Here is a 15514-nt window from a genome sequence, read left to right on the forward strand (position 1 = left end):
AAGCTCATGGAGACACAGCACCAACTGCCTCGCTTTAGACACAACCCATATTAGCAAGATTAAGGCTTGTTAGTGACTCTTGCTAGCTAAGGCAGTATCAGTTGACCCAGGCCAGGGACTACCCTACATAGCCTCACCAAAAAGGCTAACCATTGGCTTACAGCAAATGCCTGTCACCAGAGGCTGCCAATCAACTGCAGAACCACCTGACCCTCAGCTCATAGACTGGAGCCTAGGGAACCAGAAGCCAACTGGAGGGGAACTTGCACTCGGGCTTGCTGAACTGTGAAGGTCAGGAAACTGAACTTACTAACAGTGGTAGATGGCGAGGCATGCTGAAAGCCAGTGGACAGCCAGAGCAGAATTACACACGGCACCATGGCCTCCTACGCTGTCTTTTTCTTTCCTTTCTCCTAGTACTGAGGATTGAACTGGAGACCCTGTGCATGCCATACAAGCTCTCTAACACACACACACACACACACACACACACACACACACACACACACACACACACACACCTACCCATCTTTTTTACTTTTTGCTTTGAGACAGGGTCTTACTAAGTTGTCCAGGTTGGCCTTGATTTTATCATCTTCCCACCTCAGCCTCCTGAATAGCTGGGATTACAGGCTTGTGTCACCAGGCCCAGATTCTACACCCCTCCCCCTTTTTTTCTCTCTCAGGAACAAGTGAAAGTATTTGGAACATCGCTTGGCATAGGGTGGCCTTGCAGAAACTGGTCCTCCCAGCCCCTAAGACTGTGTACTTGGTGTATGCTAGTTAAAGAGCTGAGAAGGGGGAATGAGCGGCAAGCTCATGTGGCTGAGTTGGTGAGAAATGGATCTGTCCTTCCCCACTTCCTTCTGCTTAAATCCTGAGGGGCTTGTCATTGTCTTTTTTTTTATTATTATTATTTTTCTGTGTCTGGGTGTTTGCCTAAAATGTCTGTGTGCCTGGTGCCCACTGAGACCAGATCAGGTGTCAGATTCCCTGGAACTGAAGTTACAGGTGGTTGTCAGCTGCCATGTGGGTGCTGAGAACCAAACATGGGTCCTCTGGAAGAGCAGCAGCCAGTGCTCTTAACCTGGAACCATCTCTTCAGGCTCTTGTCATATTCTTTTCAGAAGATGTTATATCTTTCCACAAATAGCAAGGTTTATCTAAGGCTTACTTATTTTATTTATTTTGTGGAACTGGGGGAGGGGATCAAATTTGCCTTACACATGCTAGGCAAATGTTCTGCCACTGAGCCATATCCCCATCGCTCATTATTATTTTTAATTAAAGGTTTTAAAAATTATTTTATTGCCAGGCACATGCCTTTAATCCCAGCACTTGGGAGGCAGAGGCAGGCAGATCTCTGAATTCGAGACCAGTCTGATCTACAGAGTGAGTTCCAGGATAGACAGGGCTGCTAAGAAAAGACTGCTCAGACATGGGTTTAAGCCAATAGAAAGCCTTTATTAGCCAGCCAACAACTACACTGAGTATTTGTGATCCCAGGGTAGCACCAGGCCTTTCTCAGGGTGAGCTTTTAATCACAAAAACCATGTTCTGGGTTGACATACTTCAGTTAGCAAGAGCAGTTAGCCAGAGCAAAACCAAGATACCAAAAATCAAGGTTAGTACATTCAGAGACTTCCCCAGAACTACGGACTGTGATGGATCAGGCCTTTGTTTTAGTTTTGGCAGGTGGTGGTGTCTGTGTGCTGAGTTTTACAGCCTGAACGGCACTTCCATCATGGAGTCAGTCGTGCTAAGGTGTGGGGGCTGTTACAGATATAGAGACAGTGTCTCATGTGGCCCAGGCTGGCCTTGAACTCACTATGTAGTTAAGGATGACCTTGAACTTCTGATCCTCCTGCCTCCATCTCCCTGGGATTCCAGGTGTGCACCACTGTGCCCACTTTACGCAGTGTTGGGGACAGAACCCTGGGCCTAATGAATGCCAGGTAAACACTCTTACCAAACGAGCTGTACCTCCAACTGTCTTCAGGCCCCTGGAATACCCCCAGCCTGGGCCACTCTGCTGTTTGCCCACATCCAGCTGCATCCTGGGCAGCCTTCATTGCCCCCAAGACTCAGAGGTCCTCACTCCCAGCCTCTGCCCTGTACCTTGATCTTTCACCTCGCCCACCCCAGGAGCTACTGCCAGTACCCTGTGCTGTACCACCCACACCCACCCCTAAGGCTGAGGTACCACCCACACCCACCCCTAAGGCTGAGGTACCACCCACACCCACCCCTAAGGCTGAGGTACCACCCACATCCACCCCACCCCCACCAGGCTGAGGCACCACCCACATCCACCCCCGAGGCTGTGGCCCTCATTCTAGCCCGGAGCTAGAAATCAGTGGCCCTCTGCTGAGCCCCGTTTTAGAACTTGGCTTTAAAGACAGCCCGCTCTCCTGGGAGTCACGCCATCCTTGGTCAGCAGATAGCTCATGACTGGCAAAGATCCCTCCTCCCAGGTAACTCTGGGCACTTTCATCCTGAGCTTCCTGACAGCTAAGGGAGGCCATCCTTGCAGCGGCCTCTCTGGTTACCTTCTGCTTGCCTGGTCATCTTTCCTGACCCCACGTTAGGGTTGTCTGAGATCAGTATCCTCACGTCCCAAAAGGGCCCCCAGAGAGGCTGGTTCACAGCACCCAGTGACATGGTCAAGGAGCCAGCCTGGGAGCAGAGACCCCTGAGCTCCATGACCTGGACCATTACATAGCTTTCTCATGTAACTGCCTTTGCTGGGTCGTGGGAAGACTAGGAAGCCAGAGTTTGTGTCTCTGAGGTGTGGTGAGAATAAAAGGAGACCGTGTGTGATCCCGAGAGAGCACTCAGAAGCTACGTCAGCGCCATCTGACTTCTCTGAGAGACCAGCAAACGGGGATCAGCTGCCTCTCTGTGCACCATGCTGGTGAGAATTAAAACAGATTGAAATCTCACTCGGCTCTGGCCTGTAATCTCCGCAAGCTGCAGGTGGAGGCAGAAGGATCAAAGGATCCTCAGCTATACAGAGTCTGATCCTGTCACCCCCACCCTTCTGACTCCCAACCCCCTTACTCGCTCACAGTTCAACTGATAGGAGGTACCAGGTTACAAGCTGTGTTGCTGAGACCTAACGCAGACTCCTGGGGTCACATTTCCAGGGATTTTGCCCACCCTAGGGCTCTGGTGTGGAGGCTGGGACCCTCCCACAACGGGAGAGAATCGCTTCAGCTGCCAGGAATCCCCACCTGTGTGTTGGCCTCAAGCAGCACCAGCTTCTCTGCAGTTCAAGCACCTGCCTCCAACTAAAATCATAGGGCCAGCAGCACCTCCTGGAGGCTCTAGAGGAGGATCAGTTTCCTGCTTGTTCATTTCCGGTTGCTGGCCGGATCTGGTCCTATGACTGTCCATCAGGGTCTCCATTCTCTTGCTGGCTGTATAAAGCTCAACCTAGAGGCCACCATCTTCGCTGTTTGTGGGAGGATTTAGGGTATGTGTCTCTCTAATCACTTGATTTGAGGATTCTGATAATAGGCCCACCTCCATGATCCAAGCACCTTAGCGTCTCTGTCCGGAGGTCCTCTGTCACACCTGCAAAGTTACTTTTGCCAATAACAGAAGGGGGACCAGACATGGTGGTACATGCTTTTAACACCCCACCCCCACCCCACCAACTCTTGTGCAGAAGCAAGCAGATCTCTGTGAGCTTGAGTACAGGCCTGGCTATGCAGTGAGACCCTGTCTCAGAGAAGAGACTAGGTGCTGAGAACGAGAGCATGGGCACTGGGAGGGCACTGCACTGCCTGCGCAGCCACTCAGGCTGGGAACCATCTCACATCCAGGCCCTCTCTGTGCAGGGGGAGGTGTGTGCGGCTCCCTGCGCTGCTGGGACCTACGGTCCCAACTGCTCATCCGTATGTAGCTGTAGCAATGGCGGCACCTGTTCCCCTGTGGATGGTTCCTGCACCTGCCAAGAGGGTAAGTCTCCCAGCTCCAGCTCCAGCTCCAGCTCCAGGCTCAGGTGTGCCAACAGCTGAGGGGCTCAGGTGGGACTGCTCAAGCCCCGTCACCACTCGGGTTCAAAGAGTTTGTGCAGGTCAGATTACAGCCAAGGAGAGCCAGAGCTGGAACCAGGAGACTAGGAGTGTAGGAGAGTCTCCTTCTGGGTTTGGAATTGCTGAGAGCATGGAGAGAAGGTGAGCCACATGGACTGCAGGGACAGAATGGGGGGACTGAGTTCCCTGAGCCTGTATGACTCACCTGGTGGAAGCTAAAAGGACTTTTGTGGAGGGTGCTAGTGGCCCATAGGGACATAGCCACTGCCGAAGGCCCCGTCCACACTGGGTATGCTGGTAGACACCTGTAATCCCAGCACTTGGGGTACAGAAGTAGGAGAAATTGTAGTTCTGGATTAGCCTGAGCTACATAATGAAATGCTCTCTGAAATAACTAAGGAAGGTCCAGCCCAAGACAGGGAGAGGAAAGGGTGCACCTGGCTCCTTTCCATTCTGGTTTTGGGGTCAGGTCTCCCTCAGGAAGCCCACCTAGAGGTAGCAGCTGGGAAGCAGGAGTCTGCAATCCTCAGGGGTAGCCTCCTGCTTGAGGGAACACAGGAGGGAGAGTTTTGGTCTTGGAGGCAGAAACAGTGACAGACTTCAGAATGGAGATGTGCCACTGAACCCCACCCATGGCCTGGGTAGGGGGAGGACACCCCAAAGGCCAGTCCCCTGATCCAGTGGGCCCATTTCCAGGCAGCATAAATGGTGTGAACCCTGTGTCAGGGACGGAGATCTAGGCAGCTGTGGTGACAGGGATGCTGGGGAAGCGGGCAGAAAGTCATGCTGGGCATGGCTAGGTGATACCTTTTGCCCTCTCCCCAGGGTGGCAGGGCCTGGACTGTTCCCTGCCATGTCCCAGTGGGACGTGGGGCCTGAACTGCAATGAGACTTGTGTCTGTGCCAATGGGGCAGCCTGCAGCCCCTCTGACGGCTCCTGTGCCTGCACCCCAGGCTGGCTGGGGGACTCCTGTGAATTGCCCTGCCCGGTGAGTACCCACCATGGTCCCTTGTGCCTTCTCCCTGGGGGTGGGGGCGGGGGCTACACAGTCTACAGAGAAGAGCTCTGAGTCAGGAAGTGTTAACCTCTGTGTGGCCTCTACCTACTCTGGGCTTTAACCCTCCTATCTATAAAATGGCCACTCAGACTTCAATGCTTTTCCCAGTGCTGCTCTTGGTAAGCAGATTGACTGGAAGCTACAGAATTCACCCCACCAAGGCACTCTCAGTCCTCCAAAGCAGCAGGACGGCCATTTCTGGGTAGTATTTGAGTTGCAGTCTGGTCACTACTAGGGATGGGGCATGAAGCCAAGCCATTCAGCAGCAACCCCAGCTCAAGCGCTGAGCCTTAGGCTGCTAGACCAACTGATGTGAGACCGAGCATGGGATTTATCCTGCCTCCTTAAGTGTGTTTCTCCAGCTGCTTCCCATTTTTAAAGTGACACTGGGTGGCGCCATTCCAGAATATTGGTACGAGAATTAAGAGAAGAGGGCACAGTGGGCACTTGAGACCTTGTGAGCATGTTTCCTTCCCCAGTGACAAATGTTGGCGCTCCTCATTCCACGGGTGGGACAGTCGTGTCAGAATCCACCAAGTATGTTTCGTTTTGTGAGACAGGATCTCTTGAGTTCATGGCAATCCTGCCTTAACCTCCCAACTGCTGGGATTACAAGCAATCCCCGCCCCCCTCCGCCATGCCTGTCAACAACAAAGTGTATTTTAATCTATAATTTGAATGACCACCTGGAGGCTATACTGAAGACAGAGCAGGGCCATCGTTATTTCCCTCTCCCGTTCCTGTTAATCCAGCCAGATGGTCATTTGGAGTGACTTTTCCACAGCCCCGTTGGTCCCCAGTCACAAAGCGTCATGGCTGTGCCCTAGTCCCATCTCTGGATCCCTGAAGAGCTGATGGAAGGGGGTGAACGTCTAGGAGCCTAGGTATGATCATTTTTCTCTGCCTCTTCCCCACAGGATGGCACGTTTGGGCTGAACTGTAGCGAGCGTTGTGATTGCAGTCACGCTGACGGCTGCGATCCTGTCACAGGCCACTGCCGATGCCTGGCAGGATGGACAGGTAACCTCTGCCCTGCCACTGCCCAGGCCCTGTGAAGCCAGGCTCTCTGTTTTCCCTCTCTCCTCATGACTATTCATCTGTCACTTTCTTCCTGCCCCCAATGCGCACCTCCCTCCACCTGCTCCCTTTCAGCCCAGTACAGAGATCTTTATTAAAAACACAATGTTGAGGCTTTGTTTTCAGGACAACACATTTCAAGGCTGACAGGTGCTCAGCCTGTGTGTAGAGAACATGGCACTTCAGAATCTCAGTCCTTACATCCATCCTACATAGGGCAAACCCTGCTACTTCTCTCCAGCCCATTGATACTACGGGCCCCATCTCTCATCGGTCCTACCTTCACCTCCTGGTTGGTCCAATGCCATCCATCTTGCCCAGGTGAATACATTCTGCACATAGTGAGCAGAGGGAACCTATAAACCAGTCTTTCATTTCTGTGGCTTGATGGAACTGATGTAAAAATCTAAGATTAGCCAGATACAGTGGTGCACACATGTAGTCCCATCTGAAGAGGGAGGCAGGAGGATCAAGAAGTTCAAGGTCATCCTTGGCCACATAGCCAAGTTTAAGGTTAGCCTGGGCTACATGAAACTTTGTCTTGAAAAAAAAAAAAAAAACAACAAAAAATCCAGAATTCTTGTCATAAGGTCCCACCTCCTGTGATGTGGGCCTGCCCAGCTCCTCTTTTTTGCCCTATTTCCACCACTCAGTCATTCCAGACACCTGGGCCAAAGTAAACTTTATTTTATTAAAGATGGATCTCATTGTGTTGCTGTGTCAAGCCTGGAACTTACTATTTATTTAGCCCAGTCTGGCCTTGAACTCTGTGCATCATCTCCTTCCTCAGCCTTCCAAGTGCTGGGATTGGTTTAGAGGCAAGCCCCACCATGCCCTGACGACCGTCCTGATTCCTCAGCTTTGCACCTGCCCTCGTCTCCTCTCTTGAGAGCTCTCCATCTGACTCCATGAATCCCCTTTCTCTTCTTCATGTAAAAGCTGGGCAAGTGTTGTGACAGTGGGTCACACCTCCAGTCCTGATAACTCTTTCTCTTACGCCAGATTTCGAGTGGAAGGTTGTCTACGATTACCTGCCTGGGACTAAAGAGCCCATTTATGAATTCTGGTGACCCAAGTCCTTCCTCTGTAACACTCACCTCACTAGACCTTGGACTCTGATTTGAGTGACTGTTTGTATAGCAGCCCTAGGAAGGCATCTGCCTTACTCACCCCCATACCTACGGTCTGCTACATGCTGAGACAATTGAACTAGGTTGCTAAGAACAGAACCCAGCCAGACTGCCTGGGCTTGTAACTTTGGCAAGTCCTCTACTTTACATGGCCTCAAAGTCTCCACCCATAAAGCATAGACAACTGGAATCCTCACAAGCAACCTTGGGGCCACTTTGAAATTTCAGTGAAGGGTACTGTGAGCTGCTCAGCACCTGGCACCCGGTGGCCAGTGACAACCCACAGCACAGGAAGCTTCCTGTAGCAGTGCACACGTCAGTGACCACTGGCTGATGATCCCACTGCTTTCCAGCTGTGGACATTCTCAGTATTCACTCTGCTGGATTCTCCCCACCTTTATTCGGGCAGCCAAAGGCCAAGGACATTCCTCTACAGCATGTCAGGTTGAGGGTCCCCTGCCCTGCCAGCTACCCCTCAGTGTGGACCAAGGCTCCTGCCTTCACATTGTCCCCTACGCTGTCAGCTACAGCTAAGTAGAGAGCTGCTTGAAATCTTCATTGCCCTGATTTTGATAGTGCTGATCTGATTTTAATGACATCCACTTTAGCGGTGATGCTTACCCATCTGGCTTTGATGGACAGTCTCGGCAAGGCCTCCGCTGGCTTCAAAGCCCATTTCTCCAAAGGTGGTCCTGAGGCTTCTCAAACAGGTGATGGATGTCCTGAGATGTGTCATGCACAAGGCCAGGAAAGGGAGGGAGGGTGAGGGGCAGAAACTGGGCCTCCCTTCCTCCCCAGAAAACCCTGTCCACCTCCCAGTCTGCCTTGGGCTTATACTCTGTCCTCTCATGGCAGTTTCTATCATATCTTATTTGCCTTGCCTTGAACATAATAGGTGTTCACAAAAATGCTTCTTGAAGTCTGTTGAAAAACGTTATCCTGTGACCACATATGGAGAGCTTAGAGGTTATCTGCTCTGGCTTATACTAGAGCTAAGGAGGTATCAGGATATTAGTGTCAACAGGAGGGGAAGCCCAGGTCATATTTTTGGGAGAGGGCATTGATTTAGTGGGTAAGTCATTTGTTTGTGTGCTTTTGAGGCAGGAACTCATGTAACCCAGGTTGGCTCAAACTTACTGTGTAGCTAAGGATGACTTTGAACTCCTGAATCTTCAGTATTACAAAGACAGCCCTAGTTGTGAGGAGAACTAGGTCATCAGGGATGAATTTTAGGAGGCCATTGCCCTCTTCTTCTTGTTCCTGGCAGGGGAGGTAGGAGCCAGGTGTATAAAACAGCTGTAACAGATGTTTGGACCTGCAAACAAGTAGGAAGGCTTCCCAGAGAAGGGCTTGCTGCTGGGTGACTGCTGACTTTGAGTATGGGTTCTTCACTGTCCCATTAGCACGTGGAGAGGGCTCCTGAAAACTGAAGCTGGGGAGTGCCTCCTCCAGGTAGGAAGGGAGAGGACTCTGGAGTCTGTTTTCATTTTCCAGAGAGAGAATATTTCCAGAATGAGAAGATGAATAGGCATATGAAATATACATGTATACATATGTGGGGAGGATGCATGTGTACGCATGTGCACACAGAGGCCTGGGGTTGATGCCAGGAATCATCCCCAGTTTCTCTTCCACCTTATTCACTGAGCCAGGGTCTCTCAGTCAGGTCAGAGCTCACCCACTTGACTGGTCTCACTAGCCACTTTGGTCCATGGAATCTAGTCCCCACTTTCTGAAGCTGGAACAAGTTACAGATGGTTGTGAGCCATCGTGTGGATGTTGGCAATCACACCCGGGTGCTTTTAACCCCGGAGCCATCTCTGCAGCCCCGCACTGGATTCTGTGTTATAAGTTGTCGCCACATGACATAAAGGATGTGGGAGAGGCTGTAACTTGGTTGGTAGAATGCTCACCTGGCATGCACAGAGCCCTGGGTTCCATTCCCAGCACTGCACAAAACCAGGCACGGTGATGCAATCCTAGCACTGCGGAGGTGGAGACAGGAGCATCAGAACTTCAAGGTCATCCTTGGCCCCATAGTGAGTTCAAGGCCATCCTAAACTACATGAAAGTATGCAGGAGGATAGATTAGAGGATAATACTTGGATATTGGTTTCTTTCATGGATGCAGAGGGTCAACCACACCCACAAAGACGAAACTAAAAGAGGTACCCACAATCTTTAAAAAGCATCTTGGTCCCCTTTCCCAAGCTCCAATCTACAATCGCCCCCAGCCCCCATTCCCCGGTTTGCCTCTCAACCCCCTGAAACTCCACAGGAGAGACTGTGTCAGCAAGAGAGTGGGGGAGATGGCACACTTGCCGTGTTCTCAGCTGGACAGGCTCTCCCTGGGGAGAAGCCATACCCTTTCCCAGGGAGTGATACCAGAAGCCCCGCCCCCTACAACCCTCAGCAAGGTCAAGACACAAGACTGGGCACAAGAAGAGAGGTCATCCCCAGCAGTGGGTGAGGAGGCCAGCAGCACCCTTCCCTGACTTCCCACCCAGGCTGGCTCACCGTGTTCCCTCCCTCTCCCGCAGGTGGGCCTGCAGAATTTCACCTCCTCCAACTTGGTCCCGCTGCTCTCCTTCACTAAGGCTTGACTGTTCACTGGGTCTTCTTTCCTCCTGTTGCTCTTTCTCGCAGCCCCTGTCCTTAGAACAAGTCAGACATGACTTTTAAACTAATCCTGTGCTACCTGGAGCCTCCGAAGCTTACTTTCCAAAGACCGGCTGGTCTTCTGGGCCTGGTCTAATCACCTAGCACACGCACATCAGAATGCCACTCTGCCTGGAAGGAATCCCCACCTTGGCTTTTTAAAATTCTTTCTTAGCCTCCAGGCTGAAGCCAGCCCAGATCAAATATTCTTTGAGCTCAGAGGAACTGTAGATCTTACCCTCTCTTATTGAGATATTCCATTCATTTTCCCATAGGTTGCTGTTTGTCAAATCGAGAATCATTTATCAGCATGTCTTGGGGACAGCTAGAATTTTGGCTTCTTTTATAGACGTGTATATGTGATATAAAATGTGTGTATAGATGTACACATATTTTCTTTTGAGGTCTCATGTAGCCCTGGATGGCCTTGAACTTTCTACATAGCTGAGTCTGACTGTGTATTTCTTTTTAAATTAAAAATAACTCTGATAGAGATCATGAATGAATGTGTGTGTATGACAGAGTGGGGTTGTGTGTGCCGCAGTGGAGGTCAGAGGGAACAACTCTAGAGTCAGTTCTCTTCTTCCATTTTTACATGGATTTCAGAAATAAAACTCAGGTCCCCAGGCTTTCGCACCAAGGACCTTTACCTGAGACGAACCTTCTCACTGGCCCAACCTGCTCTTGATGCCCGCCTGCTCAGCTGTGAAGTTGGAGGCAGCCTTTTTATCTGGTGCGGCCATCTCCTCTCTTCCTGGGCTCATCAAGCCTGCCACGGGTCTGCCACCGTGCTGTGTTCAATTCCAAGCTAGGCTGCTGCCTTTTGCCGCTTGCTTTCTGCTCCCATGATTGCCGTTGCCTGGCCAGTTCCTTTTGTCTTTGAGGACTCTGGAAGGGCATCACCTCCTCTCAGAAGCCCTCCCCACTGGCCCCACCTCCACTGGGTTTCTCTCCATCTGCCTCCTGCCTCACCCCTTACTACTGATGCGCCCCTGTGTCTGGTCCACAGGCATCCGCTGTGACAGCACATGCCCTCCAGGTCGCTGGGGTCCCAACTGTTCAGTGTCCTGCAGCTGTGAAAATGGAGGCTCCTGTTCCCCAGAAGATGGGAGCTGCGAGTGTGCCCCTGGCTTCCGAGGACCCTTATGTCAGAGAAGTAAGGCTAGGCCCCCACCCCAGGGCTTTCTGACTTCCCATCCACCCAGCCCCTCCCAGGCAGTAGTGCTGGCCTGTGGAAGGCTGGCCTGTGAGAGCCAGGCCCCTCTTCTCCCTCCATCGTGCGCCTTCTTCCCCTATACTGGCTGCTCTGGCCCCAAGTTCAGGGGTAGCCCACAGTTCCTCTCTTGAAAGGTATGGACCTCCAGGTGCGGGGACCCCAGACTCCCCATTTTCAAGGAGCCTCTCTTCACTGGGATGGGGGACCAGAGGGGTGTCTAGGCCACTCCTCCCTACAAGCTTCTGACCACCATCTCCCTCTGATACCCTCAGTCTGCCCACCAGGGTTCTACGGCCATGGCTGCAGCCAGTCTTGTCCCCTCTGCGTGCACAGCAGCGGGCCCTGCCACCATGTCAGTGGCATCTGTGAGTGCCTGCCAGGATTCTCCGGAGCCTTGTGCAACCAAGGTACCTTCAACTGGTGGGAAGGCCAGGGCAGGGAACAAAGGGGCAGAGAGAAGGGAGGGTTCAGGGGGTCTCTTCCTACGCTGTTGGGAACTGAGCAGTATGTATGTGACATAAGTCACTGTGCTGCTGAAGAAACAGCCTCACAGGGGTTAAATGTCATGTCTTTGGTCTCACAGCTAGCAAGTGGCAGAAACAAATGTACACTCCAGTATTCTGCTAAAAAGAAAGGTGGAAAAAAATGAGCATGGTAGTACATACTCATATAATCCCAGAACTTTGGAGGCTGAGACAGGAGGATAACATGTTCAAGGTCAGCCTGGGCTACTTAACAAGATCCTGTCTCAAAAAACCAAAACCAGGACTGAGAAGGTCGTTCAGTTGGTAGTGTGCTTGCCTAGAGTATATGTGTGGCCTTGGGTTCCATCTCCAGCACTACATAAACTGGGTGTGGTGTCATATCTCCATAAGCCCGGCACTCAAGAAGTAAGAGGCAGAAGGATGGAGAAGTTCAAGGTCATCCTTAGCTATACAGAGAGCAGGGGCCTAACCTGGGCTATATGAGACCCTGTCTCAAAATACATAACAAGCAAACAATAACAGGTGGGAACATGAAATGAGCATTGGTACATCCAGAGTGGCCCTGAGCTAGGGCTGAGTAGAATGCCAAGTAGTAAAGGCAGAGTCTCTGCGGGGCACAGAAATGGCCATGGCCCAGTCTGTCATAGGCTACTATCTCCCATCAGGTCAACAGCACTCATCCCTGGCCCCACTCACCTCTCAGCTCAACCCCAGAATCTCCCTCAACATCAGCTCCAGGGCTCCAGCGCACTGTACAGGCGGTACTGAAGGGGCAGCAAAGCTTACTGTAGCATGCTCCCCCAGCTAGCTAGTTTCGGGGGCAGGCACCTGCCTTGCAGCATTTCCAGGGTCCCATGACATAAGCATTTCTGCTATGGCAAATGTCAATACCATTGTCAAAACCCCCCACATTAGTCACCAAGGGATGATAGAGCTGGCCCCAGCATCTACCGTCCACAGCTCCAGGAGTGGCTCCTGAAGTCCAGGGCAGCGTGACAGTCGGAAAGGGTCCGGGAATTCTGAAGGATCTGGCTGGACTTTAGTCTGTAGGGTGGATAACAGAACCTGGACATGCTAGGATAGAGCAGCAGGGAATGGATGGAAGACGCAGCAACCAGAGACAGGAGGTGGGCTAGGAAGGCAGGCTAGGGCTTGCTTCGTATGGCTTAGGACACGGCCTTGCTTAAATACTGGCTTGTAGAAGTTACACGATAGTCAGGGAGAGTGAAGACATTTGAGAATAATGGGCACTTAGAGCTAAAGGCAGCTTCAAAGTCACCTAGGCAAGAATCTCACTTGGCCAGTGCTTAAATATGTCTCTTGACGAAGCGCTCACTACCTCCAGGGGAAACCATTCTTTCGATACATCCTCACCAGTGAGCTGGGCTATTTTTAATATGCATGAATAGAAGTTTGACTCCATGATGTGTTGAGGTCATGAGAAACATATGTGACAGTTTCATTTGCTTGTGGCCCTCGTAGGATGGTTTAATCACCACCTGACAAGCTGAGGTTTATTTATTAAACATAGGAGACCTAGCCGTCAATAGAACCAGGCCCGGGCTAAATGAGGAGCTATGAAGCCCAAGCAGGAACCCCCGCGGCCCGTGTCGTCTGATTTATTGCCCGCTGGTCTAATGAGTATTTTCCACATATAGATCTAATGGAGTTTGCTATTAATGGCAACTGCCCTGGTTAAGTCTCAAACCTTGTAAAAAATTGAACTGACACTTTCTAATGACTGGCTTTCCAGTGAGTTACAAATTATGGACAGTGCTTCCCAGAATCATTAAACATAGATTAAATATAACCCAATGTTTTCTTTTCACCAGCCCCCTCTTCCCCTTCCTATGCCTGACTCTTGATTCAGCTAAGAAGTCTTGCAATTAATGCATTAGACCGATCACATTAGCGGCTCTGCGGGTGAATTTGTCGGCCTTGTGTAGGGGAAGACTTCAAAGGGAAGACTGCCTTGTTAGAGCAGTTTAGTTGTGGGGTGAAGGCTGGTGGAATAGCTCCAGCACGCTGCTCCCCACCAAGCTGGTGGACAGTCTTTTGCCTCAGCCAACAGTGGGGTGCAAGGAAGCGACCTTTCAAGAGGATGGGGCTCAAACTGGATCCTCAGAATAAACCATTTCTCAGAGACAGGGAGGAGCCAGGGCAACAGGCAGTTTGGGAAGCAGAGGGTGGCGTCTGGGCAGCAAACAGGGACAGAGACCTGCCTGGGAAGGGAAGAACAGAGCCCCTGATCAGCCAGCCCCCCTGTAGCTACTAACAGGCCTAAGGCCATTGAGTGGGGGCCCTTGTTCCATCCTAATGAGGAAACAGATCAGAGGGTGGGGTGGGACCTGAAGGGCTTTGTTAAAATATCCTCAGCGAAGAAAGAGAACTTCTTTGCTGTGCAATCTTGGACAGACAGTTTAACCTCTCCCTGTGTGTCAAGGAAATTCAATGATAGGGACCAATTTGATGAAGACATTATCAAGTGAAGTAGTATTTGTGAATTTGTGAATAAGTGAGTTAGTATTTGTGAAATGTTTTGATCAGTTTCTGGTGCATGTAAATGTCCTGTGTTTGCTGAATGTGTAACAGATCTAGGACCCACACCCAAAGCCTCAGGCAGAGTTGGGTCCACCTGCCTTCAGCATCTGTCCCAACCCCTAGCCATGTTTGCAGAGGTAGAGACTACATGTATGTTCTGGCTACCCGGTGGCCGCAGTCAGGCTGGGAAAGGGCTGGTAATGGGAGGCAGAGCGGTGGAGGGGAGGTGATGGCAACCCTTGTTTGAGACCTGAGCCAAAGGAAGCCACTCTCCTCCAAGAAATCAGCACCTAATTCAAGGGGGCTGAAGAAATGGCTCGGTGGGTAAGAAGGCTAGCTACTCTAGCAGAGGATCTGAGCTCACTTTCCAGCACCCACGTCTGGCAGTGTACACTGCCTCTAACTTTACCTCGAAGGGAGCTGATGTCCTCTGGCCTTCACAGGCACCTGTAACATGTGCACATACTTGCACACAGATACATATATTTAAAAAAAAACTCGTAGCCCTCTGACGATCACAGGAGCAGAGCCTTCCAGAATGTCATGACTTCTAAGGCCTCCTCCTCCCTCCGTGTTCACTGGACAGTCACATACAATAGAAAACGAGACCACATCCCCCGCCCTCGCAAAGCTTAGGCCAGAGGCTCTGGGGGAGAGATGGGAGAAGGGTGATGCTTGGCCCTGGTGGCTTCAGTGCCTGCTGTCTCCCCAGGCACTGTAGGGGCACTAGACGGGGCAGCACTCGGGCTTGGCTTGAGACAGCTGTTAAGTCTCAGTAAGTGGAGAGTTCAAGGAAGAAGCTACTTGAAGCCTCAAATAGGGACATGGCCGCCCAGAAGAGAGAAGATGGGTGGACCAGCTAGGACTAAGTTCAGATAAAATACAATAAAAAACCCCAAACAAGTGACTTCAAAGTGATATACACTGTTTTGCTCACGTACTAAGAAAACCAAAAAGACCCAGAAGCAGGCTTCTGGGGACACTAAGGCAGCTGACGAGGATGTCAGTGTCTTAAGGCTTGCTCCATCTTACTGTTCCCAGGTAGGTGACAATTAAGCTGAGTCTTATAGGCAGAACATCCACAGCTGGACTTGAGGGTCAGAGGAATTTAGAAGGCACTAGCCATAGGTAAAACACAGAAGAAATACCTGGAGTACCCTTAGAAGGAGGTGTGTGGTCCAGTGACCCATGTGTCCAGGAGGATAGTCAAGGATAACCCAGGGGAAAGCAGAAAGCTGCGAGGTAGTCTAGGAGCACCGGGCTGAGAGTCCAGAGATGCCATCCCCATCTTACCACTTCCTATCTGTGA

The 15514-nt window shown here is 51.2% G+C and overlaps 1 protein-coding gene across 19 annotated transcripts in view; it reads left to right on the forward strand.

Annotated features, from left to right (window-relative positions):
* Megf11 (multiple EGF like domains 11) overlaps window positions 1-15514 on the forward strand; it is a 214805-nt gene that overhangs the window by 181676 nt on the left and 17615 nt on the right. For 12 of the 19 annotated variants that reach the window (XM_059266952.1, XM_059266953.1, XM_059266957.1 and 9 more), the window contains 5 exons: window positions 3843-3963; window positions 4866-5029; window positions 6016-6118; window positions 10973-11119; window positions 11452-11586. In XM_059266952.1, the coding sequence (XP_059122935.1) occupies window positions 3843-3963; window positions 4866-5029; window positions 6016-6118; window positions 10973-11119; window positions 11452-11586 (670 nt within the window). The remainder of the gene's footprint in view (window positions 1-3842; window positions 3964-4865; window positions 5030-6015; window positions 6119-10972; window positions 11120-11451; window positions 11587-15514) is intronic. The other 7 variants (XM_059266967.1, XM_059266959.1, XM_059266963.1 and 4 more) reach the window with 1 other exon arrangement.

Source organism: Peromyscus eremicus, chromosome 7, assembly GCF_949786415.1.
Source record: "Peromyscus eremicus chromosome 7, PerEre_H2_v1, whole genome shotgun sequence".
In the NCBI taxonomy this organism is placed as follows: domain Eukaryota; kingdom Metazoa; phylum Chordata; class Mammalia; order Rodentia; family Cricetidae; genus Peromyscus; species Peromyscus eremicus.